Source organism: Balaenoptera ricei, chromosome 4 (genome assembly GCF_028023285.1).
Source record: "Balaenoptera ricei isolate mBalRic1 chromosome 4, mBalRic1.hap2, whole genome shotgun sequence".
Taxonomy (NCBI): Eukaryota; Metazoa; Chordata; class Mammalia; order Artiodactyla; family Balaenopteridae; genus Balaenoptera; species Balaenoptera ricei.
Genome location: NC_082642.1, coordinates 95,530,100 through 95,554,461, shown reverse-complemented (window position 1 = coordinate 95,554,461; position 24,362 = coordinate 95,530,100). Strand labels below are relative to the sequence as shown.

At 36.6% G+C, this 24,362-nt stretch overlaps 1 protein-coding gene across 4 annotated transcripts in view; it reads right to left on the bottom strand.

Moving 5' to 3' along the window:
- The window catches only part of GSK3B (glycogen synthase kinase 3 beta), a 198,677-nt gene that overhangs the window by 94,236 nt on the left and 80,079 nt on the right, over window positions 1–24,362 (bottom strand). For all 4 annotated transcript variants that reach the window (XM_059921032.1, XM_059921035.1, XM_059921034.1 and 1 more), the window contains exon 3: window positions 3,082–3,165. In XM_059921032.1, coding sequence (XP_059777015.1) covers window positions 3,082–3,165 — 84 coding nt within the window. The remainder of the gene's footprint in view (window positions 1–3,081; window positions 3,166–24,362) is intronic.

Here is a 24,362-nt window from a genome sequence, read left to right as displayed (position 1 = left end):
AGCTTCCCCTAAGCGATCTGAAACCCCAAAAGAAACTCTTCACAGAGTTTCAAACCCCAGTCTCTTCAAAGAGGGTTCTTTTCACTGCCTTGCCCTAGACAAAACCTGGATCCAACCCAAAGGCACTGGATTCCTTGCACCTCTCTCAAATGAAGACTGCTCTCAACCCTCAACATATTCTAGGACAAGAGAGCAATACTGATAAACTGCTCTTTGCTCAAACAACATCACCTCTCCCTCCTTCCTGACTCCTAAGAGCTCTACAACATGACTACACACCCTATCTACCCAACCTTGTCAATGTCATCTCTCCACTTAGAGTCCCACCACCACCACCTAGAAGTCTTACATGTATATGTCTACTGGGTATCTCTATTTGCATATCCCAGAGGCATTTCAAACTACTAGTTTATTATTTCCTCCCCCTAAACTCTTCTAATATATATACATAGGCATATATAATGCTCTTCACAAGACATTTAGATCCCTTTCTAAACAGCAGCTCTGAGTTCACTCTCAGTAACCTACTCTTGGAGAGTTAGAACTAACAAACCTGAGCTCTCATACCTAGAGCAGAATCCATCTTCTCATATGAGAAATATTAGTTTACTACCTGGTCTCTTGAGTGATGTTAGTCCTGCCAGAACAATTCTGCCAGAACAATTCAGAAGCAAGGAAGTGAAGATCATGAGTAGGGGAAGAAGAAATTATCATTTTGGTGGCTGGAAGATTATGGAAGTTCCTTAACCTATATACTTCTGCATATCTTTAGAAAGCCTTCCCTTTTTTGACAACGGAGGATCATTATTTTCAGCAACACATCACAACTTTTCTTCCTTTCTTTCTGTTCTCTTAATGGAGCTATCCAAAATTAAAAGGGGTCTTTTTTCACTTTGGAAAACTTACAACACTCAAGAGAAAGTTCTGAGATAAATGAAATATTAGAAAGTATATGTATTTCTTTTTTATAATAGAGAGAAGTGCATTGTCCTTCCGGTTATCTTCCCTTAATGACTTCTCAATTGCTCTTTATCTGTAAGACCATTTAAGATAAATAAGCAGCTCTGAATAGCAGCAGGGAGGAAATCATCCTCTGGGGTACATAGATAACAGTCAGTCCATTGTCACTCCTTCCGAAGGATTAAGTAAGGGTAAGGGCAGATAGTGATGGGGGCTTCCACCAAACCAAAACCAGACAGGTAAGCCTTTAGGTGCTACCACAAAAGGTAGCCTTGAAAAGGTTTGTTCAAAAGGTTTGTGCTTCCCTTTCTGCTCTTTATCTTCGTAAGAATTAAATGAGTTAGTATTTGTAAAGCACTAAAACAGTGCCTGGCATACAGGAAAAGCTATATACATACATACACATATATATATATATATTTTTTTTCTTTTCCACTATGGTTTATTACAGGATATTGGATATAGTTCCCTGAGCTATACAATACGACCTTGTTGTTTATCCAGGGAAAGCTATATAAATTAAGTAATCAAGAGAAGATGTTTAAGGGGCTTTGTAGGGAGGCCTTTGCAAATGAATCCACATGCAATTCAGTGGTTCATGGAACAAATAGTTCTGACCTTTATTTTCCTCCCTGGGGTATTATAATGTCTAGCATCTAATAACAAAACCCATAGGGATGCGAAATTCCATGATAAGAGTGCTGTGAACACAACAGATGCTCCATAATTTTATTTGGGAAGGGATAGGAAAAAGTAAAGACATGTCAAAACAGGTAAGATCAAAGACATAACAGGCAGTTTGCTACGTTAAAAAAAAAAAAAAAAAAAAAGGAGCATGAACCAAATAATGGGCTTTAGGAACAAAAGAGCTCAAATATTTGAGGGTTTATGGTCCTTAATACAAGCAGAGGCCATCATTTAAACTTAAAAAAAAAAATTTAAAAAACACCTAAGAAATGAGAGTCACTAAAGGGCCAATTTGCTAATTACAGTTGTTAAAACATTAGCTATCACACACACACACAGGCGCGCACGCAACAACTATATATCTGTAGGCATGTATATCATAATTCTGGCTTAATACATAGGTATTTTCCCATATTACAGGCTCTGTCATGAAAAAAGAATTTCTAAGAAAATAATCTCAATAAAATTTAATCGAAAATGATTAAATGGTACACTGGGAAATATGTGAGTAAAAAGAACTGGGCTAGAAATCAAGAGGTATTATGGATCTAAGGGCTTTGGGACAGTATAAGCATGGTATGTGAGGTCCAAAAATATCAAATGAACTTATCCAAAGTAATGTTTATTTAGCCAAAAAGATGAAGTGTTTATTACTTGCCCTCCCCCTTACCCCAAACCAGTGAAGGAAGACTGAATCTGGGAAGAAGGAACAGTGAACAGACAGAAAGAAAAAGACCATGGTAAAACAGAAGAAACTGATTTTCTATGCTTCCAACTCCAGTGAGTACAATGACATTAACCGTTGCATCTTCTAAAGAGAAAGACCAAGGGGGTCGGGGTAGGGGGCAAGGGGGATTCAAAGCATGAAATCTTCTTTAATTATCCTTTGCTTTCACAGAATTAAATGTGATCATAAATAGTGATCACTTATTAAGAAGTTCTGTAATATTATATCTTTCCCAACTTTTTCCCTAGCCAAGGATAGGTTAAACTTGCTTCCCAATGTTTAAGTCTCATTCTGGTCCTACCAAAGTCCTCCTGCTTCCCCTTCCCCTCCAACACTTCCACTTAACAATATGACTTCATTTTCCTCCCTCCAATAAACAGGTGAACTATCATGGGGCTCCAGGAGCACATAAGGAACACAAAAGGTTTTAAAATGTATACAAATTTGCTTTAGAACTGAAGACAAGTGTTTTAAAAAGAAGAAAATTCTTAAAAATTAATCCCCTCTATCATTTCATTAACATTTTCCTGATATAACTAATGATATTCAATAATCATATCTTGAGGTCAGAATCACTAGGGCCTGTGTTTTGGAATACTTCCATTCAATGAGCAAAGCTGTTTCAAGGGGAGGGGGGGATATGGACTATTTCTAGAAGAATAACAAGTCTATCACAATATTCAGTATCAACGTTCTACAAGACTTACCTTTTCACCACTTGAGTAGAAGAAATAACGCAATCGGACTATGTTACAGTGATCTAGCTTTCTCATGATTTGGAGCTCTCGGTTCTGAAAAGGAAACACATGAAAATATTTTTTAAAGGATAACTGCTATTCATATTGACTAAGATGCTTCTGAAATAACATTAAGCACTACAAAGAGCAGGCTACAGATATGTTACTAAAAAGTATCATCTATAGACCAGCCTGTGAACTATTTATTATTGTTCTGCAATAAGATAAATATAGAAATTGAGAATAAGTGTTCAGACTCTTTTATTGCAACTTGAAAGAATAATTTTATATCTATGGATCTTATAATTAAAAGTGGGGCCTATATTTTGTATTTTCTTAAAATTCACTTTTCTCATAATTCATTTTTATTGTATTTTATAAAAAATCAGTCTTCAGTGAATTGGAAATTTTTAAAACCAGTACCTCACTACAAATAGCTTGAGAAGCACTGGTCTACAGTATGTAAGAGATATCTGAAAGAAGCTATTATTACTATAATTTTTGCAACTATAATAAAAATCAAACTTCTCACCAAACAAATAAATTTGGGTGCAAAGAAAACTCTCACAAACCCTATTATTTTCCAAGATACAATGAAAAATCTGAGAGTTAGCCCCATTAGAAGGGCTCAGTTGCCAGAGTTAAAATATGACATGCTGGAAATTGTACAGTCCTGGTAAATTTATAGATCCCACAGATAATATTCCCTTTGGGGAGTTTCAAAATTATGCTTCAAGAAAATAAAACATTAAATAGTATGACAACTTCCTAACACCATGAATTTTGCAGTAATAAATTTGAAGAGTACATATATAAACAACAATTCCAACCATTATACTTAGCTGTCAGAAATCCAGTTAATAAAGTCCAAATTATATAACACAGAGAAAGAATACCAAAATGTCTGTTAAGCGGACAGAAAACATACAATTTCAATTACAATGGTGATTTAGAAGAGCTAGAAACATAAAGTACATACCTGGGAATTTGGAAGGTAAATGATGTTATGGTTAGAAAACAAGGCCAAAATATAGAGGGGTGGGGGGTGTACTGCGGACACAGAGCCTAATAAGCAGAACTGTCCTAGAGCAGAGTGGGCTCCAGTTCTTGGAAGATGGTAGCAGAAATAAGCAAATGTTCCTCCTCCTCTAGAAACTTCCGATAGACTCTATGATGGTTCTAGCATGTCCTCTAAAAGGAAATAGGAAACTCAAGATGACTCTCCTTCTGTCCCTGTAAACTGACTGTGAGAGCTGGGCTTATGTACACAGCGATATTGAAAATCCTTTTATAAAATATCAATCTTTCACTCCATTACTTGTTATAAAATGTTTATAGCTGAAGCAATAAACAGAAACTTAAGACAGTACAGTATACTTGCTTTAACAAAAATAATAACTTGTATCAGACTCTGAGTTTTGACTGTTACAGAGAAGGACACAGAAAATTTTACAAATTTCAAAACTTTCCATTTCTTCCAAATTGAAGCTATTTCTGAAGTATGGCTATACTTTGCCAATTCACATCTAGGTAGCTAGTTTTGTGGGAGAACTGCTAGTAAGCTAAGACTCACTCCTCTCAGATATTAAGATTGTTTTTAACAGAGACAGCCATGTTAAAATAAGCTATTTTTCCGGACTCATTAACCAAGGTAACAGAGAACTATTAAATTCCCAGATAACAGAAGTTGTGTTAAGGTTATGCATATGATCTTTTATCAAAAAGAATGCATAAGTGAAGCAAGTACAAGGACCGAAATATTCATCTAGGGACTTCCCTGGTGGCACAGTGATTAAGAATCCGCCTGCCAATGCAGGGGACACGGGTTCGATCCCTGGTCCGGGAAGATCCCACATGCCAGGGAGCAACTAAGCCCATGTGCCACAACTACTGAAGCCCACGCACCTAGAGCCCGTGCTCCGCAATGAGAAGCCACCGCAATGAGAAGCCCACGCACCGCGCCGAAAAGTAGCCCCCGCTCACCGCAACTAGAGAAAGCTCGTGCACAGCAATGAAGACCCAATGCAGCCAAAAATAAATAAATAAATGTATAAATAAATAAATGAATAAAAATTTTAAAATATGATACAAATGAACTTAAAAAAATATTCATCTACCCTTACTTCCTGTTCATATTCTGTTATTTTTGAAAGGAGGCTTAAATTTTCTCATTTTAAAATTCCCCAGGACTTCCCTGGTGGCTCAGTGGTTAAGAATCCGCCTGTCAATGCAGGGGACACGGGTTTGAGCCCCGGTTCAGGAAGATCCCACATGCTGCAGAGCAACTAAGCCCCTCCACCACAACTACTGAGCCTGCGCTCTGGAGCCCGTGAGCCACAACTACTAACCCTACGTGCCGCAACTACGGAAGCCCGCACGTCTAGAGCCCGTGCCCCGCAACAAGAGAAGCCACTGCAATGAGAAGCCCGCATACCACAATGAAACGAGTAGCCCCCACTCGCCACAACTAGCGAAAGCCAGTGCACAGCAGCGAAAGACCCAACACAGCCAAAAAAAAAAAAAAAATTTCCCCAAAAGATCCAGAATATAAATTTCATAGAGCAATATTTTAAATTATTAATCAAGCCAATATTAGACAAAGTTCATGTCTGAGATGCATTTAATACACAACTATCCCAAGCCTAACCATTTTTATTGAGTCATTCTTTATTAGTACACTAATGACATACTAATTCTACAGAAAAAAAATTGTTATTCTACAAATATAGTGCGCCTGTTCTGTGCCAGGCATCATTTACAGTATTAAGGATATGGCATGAACAAGACGAACAAAGTTCTTATCCTCACGAAACTTTCAGTCTATGGAGGACAGGGAGGAATAAACAATATATTTTCATGTAAAGTAAGAGGACAGATCATGATAGAGAGAAAGGGCTATTATTTTAGATACAGAAGTCGGAGTAGACCTCACAAAGAAGGTAAGATCTGAACATAAACCTGAATGATACAAAAATGAGAACCATGTGAGGATATGGGGGAAGAGCACTACAGTTACAGGGAACTCCAAATATAAATGCCTAGAGGTGGGCTTGGCATATTCAAAAATAGCTAGAAGAATAATGTGATTGCAACATGTTGAGTAAAGGAAGAGGCGGGAGACAAGTACAGAGACAGGCAGGCAGTATGTCATATAAACTCTCATTAATAATGGTGAGCGGGCTTCCCTGGTGGCGCAGTGGTTGAGAATCTGCCTGCCAATGCAGGGGAGATGGGCTCGAGCCCTGGTCTGGGAAGATCCCACATGCCGCGGAGCAACTAGGCCTGTGAGCCACAACTACTGAGCCTGCGTGTCTGGAGCCTGTGCTCCGCAACAAGAGAGGCCGCGATAGTGAGAGGCCCGCGCACCGCGATGAAGAGTGGCCCCCGCTTGCCAGAACTAGAGAAAGCCCTCGCACAGAAACGAAGACCCAACACAGCCAGAAATGAATAAATAAATTTATAAAAAAAAAATAAAATAAAATAATGGTGAGAAACTGAATTTCACACTAAATGTAAAGGAAAGCCAATGAGGCCAAGAAAATGACATAATCAGACTTACTTTTTTAAATGATCATTCCAAAAACTAAAAATAAATTTGGGGGAGAAAGTGGATCATGAGTTCTGTTTGAAATCCTTATTAGACAACCAAGTGAAAATACTGAGGCTCAAGGTAGAAGTTGGGGCTGGAAATATATGTCTGGGAGTCATCCGCATAAAGGGGACTCAAAGCAAGGGGACCTAATAATATCACCTAGGGAAGAAGTTTAGAAAAATACATATATATATTCATATATCTATATCTGTCTATCTGTATATCTGTCTATCTATTTACCTATCTACCTACCTATCCATCCATCCGTCCATCTGTCTGTCCGTCCACAGGTATAAAAAGCAGTAAATCAAGTGAAGTAATCGGTGAAGTAGGATGAAAAGCAAGAGAGATTACCTTAGAAGCCAAGTAAAATACGTTTTCAGAAAAAGGCCCTGACCATTTATATCAAAAGCTGCTGAAAGGCTGATTAAGATGAAAATAGAAGACAACTGGATATGGCAAATGCAGGATGTTAGTGACTCTTACAAGAGTGATTTCAGTGGTGACAAAAGTCTGACTAGAGTGAAATAAATTGGGGTTGGGAGACAAGAGAAAGAACTAAGAAGTCAGAAAGTTCAAAATGAAATGAGATTTTCAGCTCTAGCGGAATGAAGAGATCAGCAAATTCACTCCCCCAAAACACCTGTAAAAAGAACTGCATTGTAGAAAACAATCATTTCAGGGCTCAGGAAATCAACCAAAAGCAACAACAAATCAAAAAGCATTTATTCAAGAAACACTGCTAGATATTGGAGTTATGACAGTGGGGGCTGGTGACCTTCTTGCTAGGGAGTACTACCTTCCCCCACAATCACCTCCCAGCTCAGCCCACAGCTCTGCTACCCTGAGGATGCAACACCAGGTGGGGAAAATGACAGACTGGCAGAACACTAAGAAATATAACAGGGAGATCCTGAAAATGGAGAGGCTAAATAAGTTCTGCACATACCCTTGGGCTGATTTAGAGGCTGTGCACATATGCATGGGAGATCCAAGAAGGCCTTGGAGAAAGTAAAAGCTGAGGCTGACTTAAAAACTGCCTGAATTTTTAATGTACAGAACCCGTGTACAGAAGCATCCAAAAAATGATGGAAACTTTATAAACTCAAAATGTTGCGACATAATCTCTAACCAATAACTGGCTGACCACTAAGCCATGCAGACAAAGAGTAACTCCTAAGAAATGAGGAGAAAAAATTAGAATTAGAATAAAAATTTAACACAGAATTCAGGGGCTTCAAACTGGGGAGGAGAAAGATTCTATAGATTAGTTGCAGGTAAGTTACAAAAAAAAAGAAAAAGAAAGAAAACCCCCAAAACAAGTTTCAGGGGGAATAAAAAAAAAAAATTAACAGAATCCAGAGTTGCTACAATATATTATCCAAAATTTCCAACTGTCCAAGAAAACTGTGAGACCTGAAAACAGGAAAAGTTGACCTACACTCAGGTAAAAAAGAAAAGGAGCCAGCAGAAACTGACTCTGGGTAGACACAGCTGTTGGATTTAGCAGACAAGAATAAAAGCAGCTATTATGTTCAAAGAATGTTAAGCTTCTTAACACTGGCCTTGGCAATGATTTTTTAGATTTGACACCAAAAGCAAAAGCAACAAAAACAAAAATAAACAAGTGAGACTACCTCAAATTAAAAACCTCCGCACAGCAAACTATCAACAAAATGAAAAGACAACCTATGGAATGGAATAAAATATTTGCAAATCATATATTAGATAAGGGGTTAATATCCAAAATATATAGAACTCATACAACTCAACAGCAAAATAAAGAACAAAACAAAACAAACCTCAAATAATCTGATTTAAAAATGGGCAAAGGACCTGAACAGGCATTTTTCCAAAGAAGACATACAGATGGCCAACAAGTACATGAAAAGATGCTCAAGATCACTAATCATCAGGGAATGCAAATCAAAACCACACCTGTTAGAATGGATATTATTAAAAAGGCAAGAAATAACCAGTGTTTGTGAGGATGCAGAGAAACGGAACCTGGGAAATGTACACTGGTGCAGCCACTATGGAAAATAATAGTACACTGGTGGATGTACTACTGGTGGAAATGTACATTGATGCAGCCACTATGGAAAATAGTATGGAGGTTCCTCAAAATATTAAAAATAGAACTATCTGAGGAGCTTTTTATGGAAGTGTTACCATTTTTTTTTTTTAAATTATTTTTGGTTGCATTGAGTCTTCGTTTCTGTGCAAGGGCTTTCTCTAGTTGCAGCAAGTGGGGGCCACTCTTCATCACGGTGCGCGGGCCTCTCGCTATCGCGGCCTCTCTTGTTGCGGAGCACAGGCTCCAGACGCGCAGGCTCAGTAATTGTGGCTCACGGGCCTAGTTGCTCCACGGCATGTGGGATCTTCCCAAACCAGGGCTTGAACCCATGTCCCCTGCACTGGCAGGCAGATTCTCAACCACTGCGCCACCAGGGAAGCCTGGAAATGTTACCATTTTGACCTCTATTATTTCAGTATATCATTGTAATGAATAAAGAGTTAAAAGCAGAAAAAAAAAAAAAAAAGAACTATCAAAGGATCCAGCAATTCCACTTCTGGGTATATATCCAAAGAAAATGAAATGACTATCTCAAAGAGATACCTGTACTGCCATGTTCACTGCAGTATTATTTACAACAGCCAAGACATGGAAACAGTAAGTGTCCATCAACAGTTGAATGGATAAAGAAAATGTGTGTGTGTGTGTGTGTGTGTGTGTGTGTGTGTGTGTGTGTGTGTGAGAGAGAGAGAGAGAGAACATTATGCTAAGTGAAATAAGTCAGATGGAGAAAAGACAAACACTGTACGATAACACATGTGGAATCTAAAAAAGCCCAACTCATTCAAATAGACTAGAAAGGTGGCTACCAGAGGCTGGAGGTTGGGGGAAAGGGGGAGCTGGTCAAAGAATATAAACTTCAAATTATAACATAAACAAGTTCTGAGAATTTCATATACAGTATGATGACTATAATTAATAACACTGTACTGTATATCTGAAAGTTGCTGAGAGAGTAGACCTTAAATGTTCTCACTACAAAAAAGAAATAGTAATTACAAGCCGTGACATGTTAGCAGATGCTATGATGGTAATCATTTTGCTATATATAACTGCATGAAATCAAAATGTTGCACCTTAAACTTACACAATATTATACATCAATTGTATCTCAATAAAGCTGAAAAAATTTTAATATATACTAAATTAACATGTTCAAAGAATTAAGGGAAATTATATTTTAAAAATTAAAGAAAAATATGATGACAACTACACAAGTAGAAAACTTCAATAAAGAAATATTAACATTTAAAACCTGGAAATACTAGAGATGAAAAGTGTAACAACATAAGTAAAAGATTCACTATGGGTTCAAGATAAGATTTGAGGTGACATTTTAAAAAAAATCTGTGAACTTGAAAACAGAGAATTAGAAATTATTCAATTGAAAACCCAAAGAGAAAAAATAAGACAGCAGAAAAATGAACAGGGCCTCAGAGACCTGCTGTAGGATAATGTCATACCTACCAAACAACTAGAAATATGTATAAAGGCAATCAGAAAAAAGACCTACCAAAATATGGATAAAGGCAACATCAGAAAAGAGGAAAAAGGAGAAAAAATATATTTGAAGAAGTAATTGCTGAAAACTTCCCAAATTTGATGAAAAATACTAATCTACTGAACCATAAAGCTTAATGAATCCCCAACAGGATAAACACAAAAAGATCCACACAGAGGCACAGCACTTTTGAGCTGAAGCCACAAAAGAAGAATAATGAAAGCAGTAACAGAAAAATGATTCATCATATACACAGGGAAAACAATATAATTAACAGCTGACTAATCATCAAACTAATGGAGGCTAGAAAGCAATTAAAAAAAATTCAAAATGCTGAAAGATAAAAAACAAATAAACCCTGTCAACCAAGAATGCTATATACAGAAAAATTATTCTTCAAACAGGAAAGGAAAAATAAAAACATCCTCAGATTTTTTTTTTTTTAAATGGTGAATATTCTATGGCAGAAGGCCTGTCTTTAAAAAATACTAAAGCAACTGTCTCAGGCTGAAAGGAAATGACACCAGAAGGTAATTCAAATACACAAGGAGAAATAAGACCACTACAAATGGTAAATATAAATGGGAAAATAGAAAAAACTACACGTTTTCTTAATTTCATCGACATAAACTGTATAAAGCAATTATGATAACAGTGTTAGTAGGCTTATTAACAGAAATAGATATAATACATATGACAATAATAGCAGGAAGGAGAGAGGAGAAAATGAAGGTATTTTGGAAAAACTGTGCTATATTTTACTGGAATTAAGTCAGTAACTAAACTGAAGCAGACTGTGATAAACTGAAATGGACATTATAATTCCTAAAGCAGCCACTAAGAAAATATTTTTTTTAATATTAAAAATCAACACTGGACCTAAAATGGTACACTAAAAAACTTGTTCAACACAAAGGGAGGCAATAAATGAGAACGGAGGCAATAAATGAGAACGGAGGAACAAAAACAACACGAGAGATATAGAAAACAAAGAGCAACATGCAGGGGTAAATCTAGCCATATGAAAAACTATGTAAAATGTGATTAAGCATACAGTCAAAGGCAAAGATTGTCAGACTGAAGAAGAAAGCAAGCTCCAACTATATTCTTTCTACAATAGGCACGCTTTAGATTCAGATTCAAAGACATAATAACTTGAGCATAAAATGATGGAAAAAGATATGCCATGAAAACAGCAACAAAAGAGATCTGCAGTGGCAATGTTATTAGCAAAGTAAATTTTAAGAGAGATAGAAATATTCCCATTTCCTACCAGATAAAGTCTAAATCACTTCATAATCTCGTCCCTGTTTATCAACTCAATCTTACCCTCCGCTCAAGGCCAATGCGATCATAACTAGATCCCACTTCTCACTCTTCTTAAGTATATTATTTCATTCCCAGTTCTAAGCCACTGATCACACTTAGCATCACTGGAATGTCTCTACCTTCCCTCCCTCCTACATATATTCTACCCATCCTTTAAGTTCCTATTTAACTCCCACCTCTTCAAGGCCATCTCCAGCTGCCCCCACTCACACTAATCTTTTCCAATATCTAAATTCCTGTAGCACCTAAGAATTATTTTGGAATTTATTATATACTCTATTGGCTTTGTTTTATTTTACAACTATAGTTCAATGCTGTTATATAAAACACTGCTTTTCAAAAAGTAGCTTATAAAAATCAGATATATCACTGGAGATACACACACACACACACACACACACACACACACACACACCCCTTGCCCAACTAGCTTACTATAAGTGCCTTTAGAGCAAAATATGGATTTTGTCTCTTTCTATATCACCCACAGGGCTCTCAAAGCCTAGCCAAATTAACAGTTTCATTTGCTAGTTCATCTAATCTCCTTATTTTCTAGACAATGGAGTAGCCAGGGCTTGGTCTCTCACCTCTTTTCAGCTATCTCAATTATCTCTTCCAGTCTCAGGGCTTTAAAGGCTGATGACTCCCAATTTTATATTGCCAGACCAGATCTTTCCTATGTAACACTCCAGAATCTTCTAGCCAACTGCCTACTTGACAATTCTTCTAATATACATCTCAACTTGACATATCATGAGTAAAATTCCTGATCTTCCTTAAACCTGTTCAACTCATAGCCTCCCTGTCTCAATTATTGACAATTCCACTATTCCAGCCGTGCAGGCCAAAAATTTGAAATCTTGATTCCTCTTTCTCTCTGACCTCACCTTCATTCTGTCAAGAAATACTGTTGGCTCCACCTTCAAAATATTTCCAAGATCCCAGCAACTGCACTGTGAAGCAATTTAATAGAAATGCAAATTTATGTTTACACAAAAAACCTACAGTTGAATGTTCATAGCTGAATTCAGAATAGCTACCAGATGTCTTTCAATGGGTGAATGGATAAACAAATTGTGGTATATACATACTATGGAATGCTAGTTAGTAATAAGAAAAGAGAACCAATTATTGATATATGCAACAACTTTGATGAATCTCCAGAGAATTATGCTGAGCAAATAAAGCCAATCTCAAAAGGTAACACACTGTATATGACTTCATTTATATAGCATTCTTCAAATAACAATATTACAGAAATAGGGAACAGATTACTGATTGTTGCAAGGGGTTAAACTGGAGGTTAGGATTGGAAAGATGGTGGGGAGAGAAATGAGTATGGTTATAAAAGGGCAGTAAGAGGGTCCTTGTGATGGTGGAACTGTTCCATATCTTGACTGTAGTAGTAAATACACAAACCTACACATATAATAAAATTGGGGAGAATTAAATACACACAAACACACACCTACAAAGTAGTACAAGAAGATATGGAGAAATGTGAAAAAGACTGGTGGATCATACTAAGGTCAATATCCTGGTTGATACTGTACTATATAGTTTTGCAAGATGTTACCATTGAGGAAAACTGGGGAAAGGGTACATGAGATCTCCCGGTGTTATTTCTTACTATTAATTGCATGGTTATCTACAATTATCTCAATATAAAAACTATTTATATGTGTGTCTGTGTGTATATATATATGCATGTGTGCGTGTATCTCCAGGATCGGATCATTTCTCACCACCTTCCTAGTGCAAGTCTTTTCGGAGGCTTTTGCCTAAATCACCAAGTTACTTCCTCAATGGCCTTTCAGCTTCCCCTGTTCACCTTCAATATGCTCAACAAAGCAGGCAGAGTGATCTTACATTTTAAAATGTAAGTCAGATGGTGGCATTTCTCTGCTTAAAATCTCCAGTGGTTCCCCACTTTGAACAGAGCGAAAGCCAAAAACCCTTACTGTGGCTAACAAGGCTTCTACCAATTACCCCACCCACGACCACTCACACTGTCCTTACTCAGTGACCTCACTACTTGATGCTCTCTCACTCCTCACCTACCATACTAACCATCCAGCTGTTCCTCATATACTTCAGACACCCCTGGCAGAGTTTTTGTATTTGCTATTCCCTCCATCTGGAACCATCTTCTCCTAAATATCTGAATATTTAGTCCCTTTCACCTACTTTGCGTGTTTCCTCAAATGCCACATTGTCACACCTTAGCACTCACTCCTAGCATTCCTTCTCCCTCTTCTTTGCTTTTTTTCCTCTCCAGAGCAACAAATTACTGAACACATTATATCTATTTCAGATATTTATTCATTATTGTCCATCTCTCCCCATTAAAATATATGCTCTAAAATGGCATAGATTTTTGTTTTGTCCATGTTATGTTATCCCCAAACCTAGAACAAGACCCAGGCCGGAGGAAGTACTCAATAATCAACTGTTGAATTACTTAAATTGATGACAAAAACAATACATCACAATGATGCATTTCATTGTAAGAAATGTCACTGCCAGTCAGAAAAATGAAGGAGGAACTACAGAGACAAGTAAGTTCCCAAATCATGAACCTCAATCCTTCACAACACAAAGACTACTCCCCAATTCAGAAGAATTAAGCTGTGATGTCTACCTTCTCTCAAATCACTCTCCAACTTATCATTCAAGATTAAGACCTAGTCAAGGGCCCTATACACAAAGGGCAACGATGCAGACCTGAAAATAACCACTTGAGCCAGGCTCTAGCCCATGAAAAAGCATGTACTTATTTTTTGTTTTTTTGTTTTTGTTTTAAATTAATTAATTAATTTTTTTTTTTTTATTATGGCTGTGTTGGGTCTTCGTTTCCGTGCGAGGGCTTTCTCTAGTTGCGGCAAGTGTGGGCCACTCTTCATCGCGGTGCGCGGGCCTCTCATTATCGCGGCCTCTCTTGTTGCGGAGCACAAGCTCCAGACGTGCAGGCTCAGCAATTGTGGCTCACGGGCCCAGTTGCTCCGCGGCACGTGGGATCCTCCCAGACCAGGGCTCAAACCCGTGTCCCCTGCATCGGCAGGCAGATTCTCAACCACTGCACCACCAGGGGAGCCCTGTACTTATTTTTTTATTGACATATACTCTTAAGTATGTCAATGAAACACTATACTTATGTGTCAATGAAAGAATATTTTTTAGAGTATATGTCAATGAAAGAACTCAGGAAGATACAATTACCTTAACAAAGCCTTGCAAGATGCACTGATGTGAAAGAACCTACCAATTCAACTGAAAAGTCTCCATGCCTAATTCCCTATCCTCACTCACCCACTCCCCTGCAAAAAACCCCAAGTTTTTCTATTCAATATGGAAGTATCACCAACAGTCAGGTACTACATAGCAATGACCAGATAAAATTGTCCTCAATAAACCCTAAATTTCAGCTTAGTTGTTATCTAGCCCAAACCGTGTCTGTGAATGTAAACCATGTAACCACAACTTTGAGGGGAATCCACAGCAAGATATTCTATCATACAAATCATGAACTCCCATATCTGATACTGAAATACATGATCTGCTTAATATTTCTCATTTCGAATGTTTGTCTTGATTGTAAACTCCTTGAATGCACAGATTGTATCGTATCCCTTCTTGTGACCTACATAACATCTAATTTAGTCCTTTGCACACAGTATATACAGACTGAGTTGGCTAGCCTTAGTTTACACTTGATCCTGTAACTCAAAAAGTCACTGAAGGTTTTTTAGTGGAAGGGTAAGGTATGGGAGCTCATTCAGATAAATCCGGCTAGATTATCCCAAGCCAAAGATGGTAAAATCTAACTTGAAGAGAGAAGTTCCTGATACTTGGATACTGCTTCACAGCTTTAAAAAGGTATTTTATACAACTTCTCTCATACTATTCTGAGGAAAAAAAACCCTTATAAGCATTAAATATTTCCGCTTATATCTTATCAACAGAAAACTAATCCAGAGAAGTGAAATAACTTGTCCAATTTATTTAATAAAGGGCTCTATTCAATATTTTTTGAGCATTAGGAAAATGAAAAACTAGTAATGGTGGCAAAGAGGCATAAACAAGTACAGATATTATAATCACCAAGATTTGTAACTGAAAACTAGAAAAAAAATTAAGAGAAGTAAATAAAGAGAAAGACATTCCCTAATCTATTCCTTAATAGATTAGAAGACTTCACATTAAGATGGCAGTGCTCCCAAAATTTAATGTAATCCGATCAAAATTCCAGCTGCATTTTTTTTAAGATAATGACAAGGTGACCATAAAATTCATATAGAAATGCAAGGGACTCAAATGAGCCAAAATAATCTTACTAAAGAAGAAAAAAGTTGGAGGACTCACACTTCCAGATTTCATATTGTACTACAGAGCTAAAGTAATCAAGTCAGTGTGGTGGTGGCACAGACACATACATAGATCAATGGAATTAAACTGAGAGTCCAGAAATGCCTACATTTATTTGATAAAGAGTGCCAAGACAATTCAACAGGAAAAGAATAATGCTGCCAACAAATGGAGCCCGGACAACTGGATATCCACCTGCAAAGAAGAATTATAAAACTCTTAAAAGAAATCAAAAGAGTAAATCTTTGTGACCTTGGGTTAGGCAAAGATTCTTAGATATAACACCAGAGCGCGCGTGCGCGCGCGCGCGCACACACACACACACACACACACACACACACACACACAAAGAAAGAAAAAAACAGATAAATTGGGTTTCATCAAAATGAAAAACACGTGTACTTCAAAGGAAACTATCAAGAAAGTGGAAAGACAACCTACAGACTGAAAAAACATTTGTAAATTATATATCTGGTAAGGGGTTGGTATCCAGAATTAAAAACTCTATTCAAGAATAAAGAGATTTTTTTTTAAACATCTTTATTGGAGTATAATTGCTTTAAAATCTATTTTTAAATGAGCAAGGAAGGACTTCTGGTCTCCAGTCTGGCATAGGAGCTTGGAAGTCATCCCTCCCATCTTCACAAGAAAAGAGCTGAATAAACTGAAAACCAACCCTCTTCTTAAGTCCATCAGAGAACTGAGGTCACAGGGCAAGCTGCTGCCCTAAAAACTGCAGACAAACAGGCAGACACACAGAATCACAGCTTACTGGAGGAGAAGCCCAGGAGCAGAAATTGCCTGTAGAACCAGTACCAGTACAGGAAAACTTAAACTGTAACTGACGGAGGTGCAAGTGTGGACAAATCTCAGAGTTAAAGACTCCAGAGGATGGACCGTACTTTTCTCAGTTTGACCTCCAGGAACCTTACCAGGTTCTCACAGTGAAGATCTAAGAAAAATCTGCTGGAAGCAGGAAGAAGAAAAAAGTAGCCATTTAAAAATGGGCCTAGGCCTTCCCTGGTGGCGCAGTGGTTACGAATCCGCCTGCCAACGCAGGGGACACGGGTTCGAGCCCTGGTCCAGGAAGATCCCACATGCCGCGGAGCAACTAAGCCCGTGAGCCACAACTACTGAGCCTGCGCTCTAGAGTCCGCGAGCCACAACTACTGAGCCCGCGTGCCACAACTACTGAAGCCCACGCACCCTAGAGCCCATGCTCCACAATAAGAGAAGCCACCGCAATGAGAAGCCTGCGCACCGCAACAAAGAGTAGCCCCCGCTCACCACAACTAGAGAAAGCCCGCGTGCAGCAAGGAAGACCCAACACAGCCAAAAATAAAATAAAATAAAAATAAATAAAAATAATAAAAATGGGCCTAGAGCATTCTCTTCTTCTTAAGACTTCCCATAAGAAAAACTATTCCCTAAGAAAAACTATTCTATCAGACCTAACTGAACTGGGGGAAAGGAAATGCCCAACTCTAGCCTTGTGTAGACTTCCAAGTGGGGGAAGTGAAATAACCAATTCTAACCTCATCTAGCCTTCCATGTGAAGGAAGGGAAATATAAAACTCCAGCCCTCTCTAGCCTTCTTGTCTCACCTACTGGGGGTAGGAAGAACAAAAAGTTGAGAAACATATATAAAGGTCAAGCCCAGAACACAGGCTCATTAAGACACTGAGACAATTTTAGGAATATAGAACACTTTCCCTCCCTCCACACCTTACCACCACTTATATAGGGCTCCCCTATAATAGCAGAGAAATATAATGGAAAGAACTGCATGTCTCAGACTTTATTTAAGAAGAGTTTTCTCAGGAAACCCAAAGATAAGAGGAGAGACAAAATAAAAGGCCACCAGGGGAAATTTTAACTTCTGGCACCTACAGCTACAGTAAACAGTAAACACAGTCTAATTCCTGCCAGATAAACATAAAACCTCACACTAAAGGCCTATATATTTTCTTAAGTGACTTTTACTCAGTATATCATGTCCAGTTTTCATCATAACATCACAAGGAATACTAAAAGACAAAAATCAGAGTGTGAATACACAGAGAGCAGGCATCAGAACTGAACATAGCAGAGATGTTAGAATTATCAGAGTAGGAATTTAAAACAACTATGATTATTATGCTAAAGACTCTAATCAAAAAAGTAGGTTAACACACAAGAAAAGATGGGTAATGTATACAGAGAGAGATGGAAACTCTAAGAAAGATTCAAAAATAAAAAACACTGTAACAGAAATTAACAATGCCTTTGATGCGTTCATCAATACACTGGACATGGCCAAGGAAGGAATCAATGAGCTTGAAGAAATGTCCATAGAAACTTCCAAAACTGAAGTGCAAAGAGAAAAAAGAATGAAAGAGACAAAACACAATATCCAAGAACAACGTGGGACAATTACAAAAGGTGTAACACATGCATAATGGGAATAACACAAGGAGAAAAGAAGAAGAAAAAAAAAAAACAGAAAAAGCATTTGAAGCAATAATTGAGAATTTCTCAAAATCAGTATCATAGACTAAACCACAGGTACAGGAAGAGGACAAATACCAAAAAATCTACACCTAAGTATATCACATTTAAAATGCAAAAGATCAAAGACAAAGAGGAAATCTTGAAAGAAGCCAGAAGAGGGGAGAATAAAAACTCACTTATTGACAAGCGAAGATAAAAAATTACTCGGACTTCTCCTCAAAAGTCATGCAAGCAAGGGAAGAGTAAAGTAAAATATTTAAAGTGTTGAAAGGAAAAAACCCCAACAATCTAGAATTCTGTATCCAGCAAAATTATTCTTCAAATGTAAAGGAGAAATAAAGATTTTTCTCAGAAAAATAAAAATTGACAGAATTTGTCAACAGTAGACCTGCTATCCAAGAAATGTTAAAATATAAAATTCATCAGAAAAAAGAAAAATGACACAGGTAAGATCAGGTCTGCATAAAGAAAGAGCATTAGAAAAAGAATAATAAAAGTAAAATATATTTTATTTTTCTTAATTGATCTAACATATAACCATTTGTTCAAAATAATAACAGCAACAATACCTTCAGTGATGATATCTTACAGATTAGTGATATTAATGACAGCAATGTCATATGGAATGGAAAGGAGGAACTGGGAATACTCTGCCCTGAGGTACTTTCACTATCAGTGAAGTAGTATAGTGTTAATTGAAAATGGACTTCAAAAAGTAGTAAAATGTACACTGTAGACTCAAGTACAACAACTAAAAAAAGTTAAAAAGAAAAGTATAATAGATATGCTAAGAGAGGAGAAAAAACAGAATCCTATAAAATGCTCAGTCAAAAACAGAGACAGCAGAAAAACAGCAAGACAAAAGAATAAACACAGAACAAGTTCAATGAATAGAAACAGTAACAAATATGGTAAAAATATGATTCAACTATATCTCATCTCTTTAAACATCGAAGGCCTAAATATACCACACGAAAGACAGAGACTATCAGTGGATTAAAAAAAAACAAAAACGAAAAAACATTAAAGTTGCACAATGTTATAAATCAATTATATCACAATTTAAAAACATAAAAATAATTTTAAAAATAAGTTTTAAAAAGACCCAACTCTATATAATCTAAAAGAAATCCATTTAAAATTCAAAGACACAGATACATTAAAAGTAGGGATGGAAACACCAGGAAAACTACAGACCAATATTCCTGATAGATACTGATGCAAAAACCCTCAACAAAATACTAGCAAACCAAACTCAAAAGCTCATTGAAAGGATTATATACCTTATAAACATTACCAAGTGTTTTTTTTTAACTTTTTATTTTATATTGAACTATAGTTGATTAACAATGTTGTGATAGTTTTAGGTGTACAGCAAAGTGATTCAATTATACATATACATGTATCTATTCTTTTCCCATTTAGGTTGTTACATAATATTGAGCAGAGTTCCCTGTGCTATACAGTGGGTCCTCGTTGGTTAACCATTTTATTTATTTATTTTTAAATTGGAGTATAATTGCTTTACAATGTTGTGTTAGTTTCTGTTGTACAATGAAGTGAATCAGCTATATGTATATATATATATCCCTTCCCTCTTGGACCTTCCTCCCAGGACCCCCCATCTCACCCATCTAAGTCATCACAGAGCAACAAGCTGAGCTCCCTGTGCTATACCACAGCTTCCCACTAGCTATTTTACACATGGTAGTGTATTTATGTCAAACCCAATCTCCCAATTCATCCCACCCTCCCCTTCTCCTGCTGTGTCCACATGTCCGTTCTCTATGTCTGTGTCTCTATTCCTGCCCTGCAAATAGGTTCATCTGTACAATTTTTCTAGATTCTACATATATGCGTTAATATACGATATTTGTTTTTCTCATTCTGACTTACTTCACTCTGTACGACAGACTCTAAGTCCATCTGCATCTCTACAAATGACCCAATTTCGTTCCTTTTTATGGCTGAGTAATATTCCGTTGTATATATGTACCACATCTTCTTTATCCATCATCTGTCGATGGACATTTAGGTTGCTTCCATATCCTGGCTATTGTAAACAGTGCTGCAATGAACAATGGGGTACATGTGTCTTTCTGAATTATGGTTTTCTCAGGGTATATGCCCAGTAGTGGGATTACTGGGTCATGTGGTAGCTCTATTTTTAGTTTTTTAAGGAACCGCCATACTGTTCTCCATAGTGGCTCTATCAATTTACATTCCCACCAACAGCACAAGAGGGTTCCCCTTTCTCCACACCCTCTCCATTTTAAATATAGCAGTGTGTACATGTCAATCCCAAACTGCTTAATTATCCCTACCCCTCACCCTTCCCCCTGGTAACTGTAAATTCGCTCTAAGTCTGTGAGTCTGTTTCTGTTTTGCAGATAAGTTCATTTGTATCATTTCTTTTTAGATTCCACATATAAGCGATATCATACAACGTATCTCTTTCTCTGTCTGACTTAACTTCACTCAGTATGACAATCTCTAGGTCCACCCATGTTGCTGCAAATGGCATTATTTCATCCTTTTTAATGGCTTAGTAATATTCTGCTGTATATATGCACCACATCTTCTTTATCCATTTTCCTCTGTTGATGGACACTTAGGTTGCTTCCATGTCTTGGCTATTGTAAACAGTGCTGCAATGAACACTGGGGTGCATGTATCCTTTTGGACCACGTTTTTCTGCAGATATATGCCCAGGAGTGTAATGTAAATTGGTACAGCCACTATGGAGAACAGTATGGAGGTTCCTTAAAAAACTAAAAATAGACCTACCATATGATCCTGTAATCCTACTCCTGGGTATATCTCTGGAGAAATACCATTACCAAGTTTTATACCTGGAATGCAAAGGTGGTTCTACATATGGAAATCAATCAATGTAATACATCACATTAGCAACATGAAGGACAAAAATCAAATGATCATCTCAACTGATACAGAAAAAGCATTTAACAAAATTCAACATTCTTTCATGATAAGAATGCTCAACAAACTAGAAATAGAAGAAAACTGCCTCAACATAATAAGTTGTATGTGAAAAGCCTACAGTTAACATCATACTCAATGGCAAAAAACTTAAAGATTCCCCTCTGAAATCAGGAACAAGGAAAGGATGCCCTCTCTTGCCACTACTATTAACACAGTATTTGAAACCCTAGCCAGAACAATTACAAAAGAAAAATAATAAAAGACATCCAAATTGGAAAAAAAAGTAAAATTATTTCTGTTTACAGATGAGATTATCTTACATGTAGAAAACCCTGAAGAATTAAAAACAAGAAAACCCCACAAAGCCCTGTTAGAAATAAGAAACGATTTCAGCAAAGTTTTAGGATACTAAAACAAAATGAATACAAAAATTGATTGTATTTCTATAAACTAACAATGACCAATCAAAAAAGAAAGCAATCTTATTTACTATATATAGCACCAAAAAGGACAAAATACTTAGGAAAAAACCTAACCAAGGAGGTAAAAGACTTGTACACTGAGAACTATGAAACACTGCCAAAAGAAATCAAAGATAGAAATAAGTGGAAAGACCTCACGCTCATGGACTGGAAGACTTAATAACATTAAAATGTCTGTACCACCCAAAAGTCATCTACAGATTCAATCCAATCCCTATCAAAATCCCAATGGCATCTTTTGCAATAATAGAAAAACAAAATCCTAAGATCCTATACAGACTCTCAAATACCCCAAAGAGCCAAAACAATCTTGAAAAAAGGAGGACAAAGTTGGAGGTTTCACACTTCCTGATTTGAAAACAAGCTACAAAGCAACAGGAATCAAGACAGTATGGAACTAGCATAAACACAGATATATAGACTAATGGAACAAAACAGAGAACCTAGAAATAAACCCTTATGTGTATTTTCAACAAGGGTGCCAAGACTACACAATCGGGAAAGGATAATCTCTTAAGCAAATGGTGCTGGGAAAACAGGATATTCACAGGCAAAAGAAAAAGAAGAAGAGGGACCCTTACCTTACACCATACACAAAAATTAACTCAAAATGGATCAAAGTCCTAAACAGAAGACCTAAAACCACAAAAATCCTAGAAGAAAATATAGGGGAAACACTTCAGGACGTGAGCATTGGCAACATATTTGACCTTTGGTGACTAGTTTATTTCGCTTAGCATAATGTTTTTGAGGTTCATCTATGTGTGACAAGTGATAGAATTTCTTTCTTTTGATGACATCAAAAAGCTCAAGTGACTACAGCAAAAAGAGACAAATGGGACTACATCAAACTTTAAAACTTCTGAGTGTTAAAGGAAATTAAAGCATAAGCTAACTTGTATGTGAAATCCTTTTTTTTAAAAAAAAAAAAAGGTCAAACTCAGAAAAATAGAGTAGAATTATGGTTACAATGGGTTGGGGGTGTGGGTGAAATAGAAAGATGCTGGTTAAAGGGTACATGCCTTCAGTCATGAGATGACATAGTTCTGGGGATCTAATGTACAACATGGTACCTATAGTTAACAGTACTGTACTGTATACTTGAAATTTGCTAAGAGAGTAGATCTCAAGTGTTCTCACCATGCACATACAAAAAAGGTAATTATGTGAGGTGATGAATATGTTAATTACTTCTTAGGGCAATCATTTCACAATTTATACATATAACAGATTATCACATTGAACACTTTAAATATATGCAATTTTGTCAATTATACTTAATAAAACTGGGGGGAAAAGAGTTCAGCAAAAAAAAAACCCCCAAAACAGAAAAAATAGCTAAGTAAATCAGTTTAATGTTACATATTTTTTATAAAATAAAGAAAAGTAAAGGAATGGAGAACAATATACCCTACAAAGACTGATCAAAAGAAAGCTGAAGTAGTTACATTAATTTCAGACAAAGAGGACTACACAGCAAGAATAATTATCAGGGATAAAAAGGGACACTACAGACATTACATAATGAAAAAGGGATCAATTCTCCAAAGAGACATTAATTCTTAAGGTGTATGCACCTAACAACAGAGTCAAAATATTTGAGGCAAAAACTAATGGAATCACAAGGAGGAACAGACAAATCCACTATTATATTTAGAGATTTCAACAACTTTTCATCAGTTATCAGTTATTGATAGATCCAGCAAGCAGAAAATCAATGAAGGACATAGTTGAACTGAACGACACTATTAATCAACTGGATCTAATTAACATATTTACAGAAAATTTTATCCAACAGTTGAATACGTATTCTTCTCAAGCTCATATAGAACATTAGTCAAGATAGACCTAATTCTGGGCCATAAAACATACCTTAGCAAATTAAAAAGAAGTGACATCATAAAAGGTATGCTCTCAGACCACAGTGAAATTAAACTAGAAATCAGTAACAGAAAAACAGTCAGAAAAAAAAAAACTTGGAGCATAAACAACATACTTCTAAGTACCATATGGGTCAAAGAAGTCTCAAGAGAAAATAGAAAATATTTTGAGCTAAATCAAAATTTGTGGATGCAATGAAGGCAGTGCTTACAGGGAAATTTATAGCAATGATCGCATATATTAAATAAGAAGAAAATCCAAAATCAATATCTAAGCTTGCAACTTAGAAAAGTAGAAAAAGAACAAATTAAATCCAAAGTAAGCAGAAGGAAAGAAATATAAAGATGAAACTGAAAACAGGAAATCAACAGAGAAAGATTAGCAAAATCAAAAGATAGTTCTTTGAAAAGATCAATAAAACTGATAAAATCTAGCCAGGTTAGCTAAGAAGAGAGAAGACATATATTACTAACATCAAAAGCAAAAAGATGTCATCATCACAGATCTCATGGACATTAACAGATTAAAGGAATATCACAACAAACTCTGTACTCACAAATTTGATAACTTCGATAAAATGGGCCAATTTCT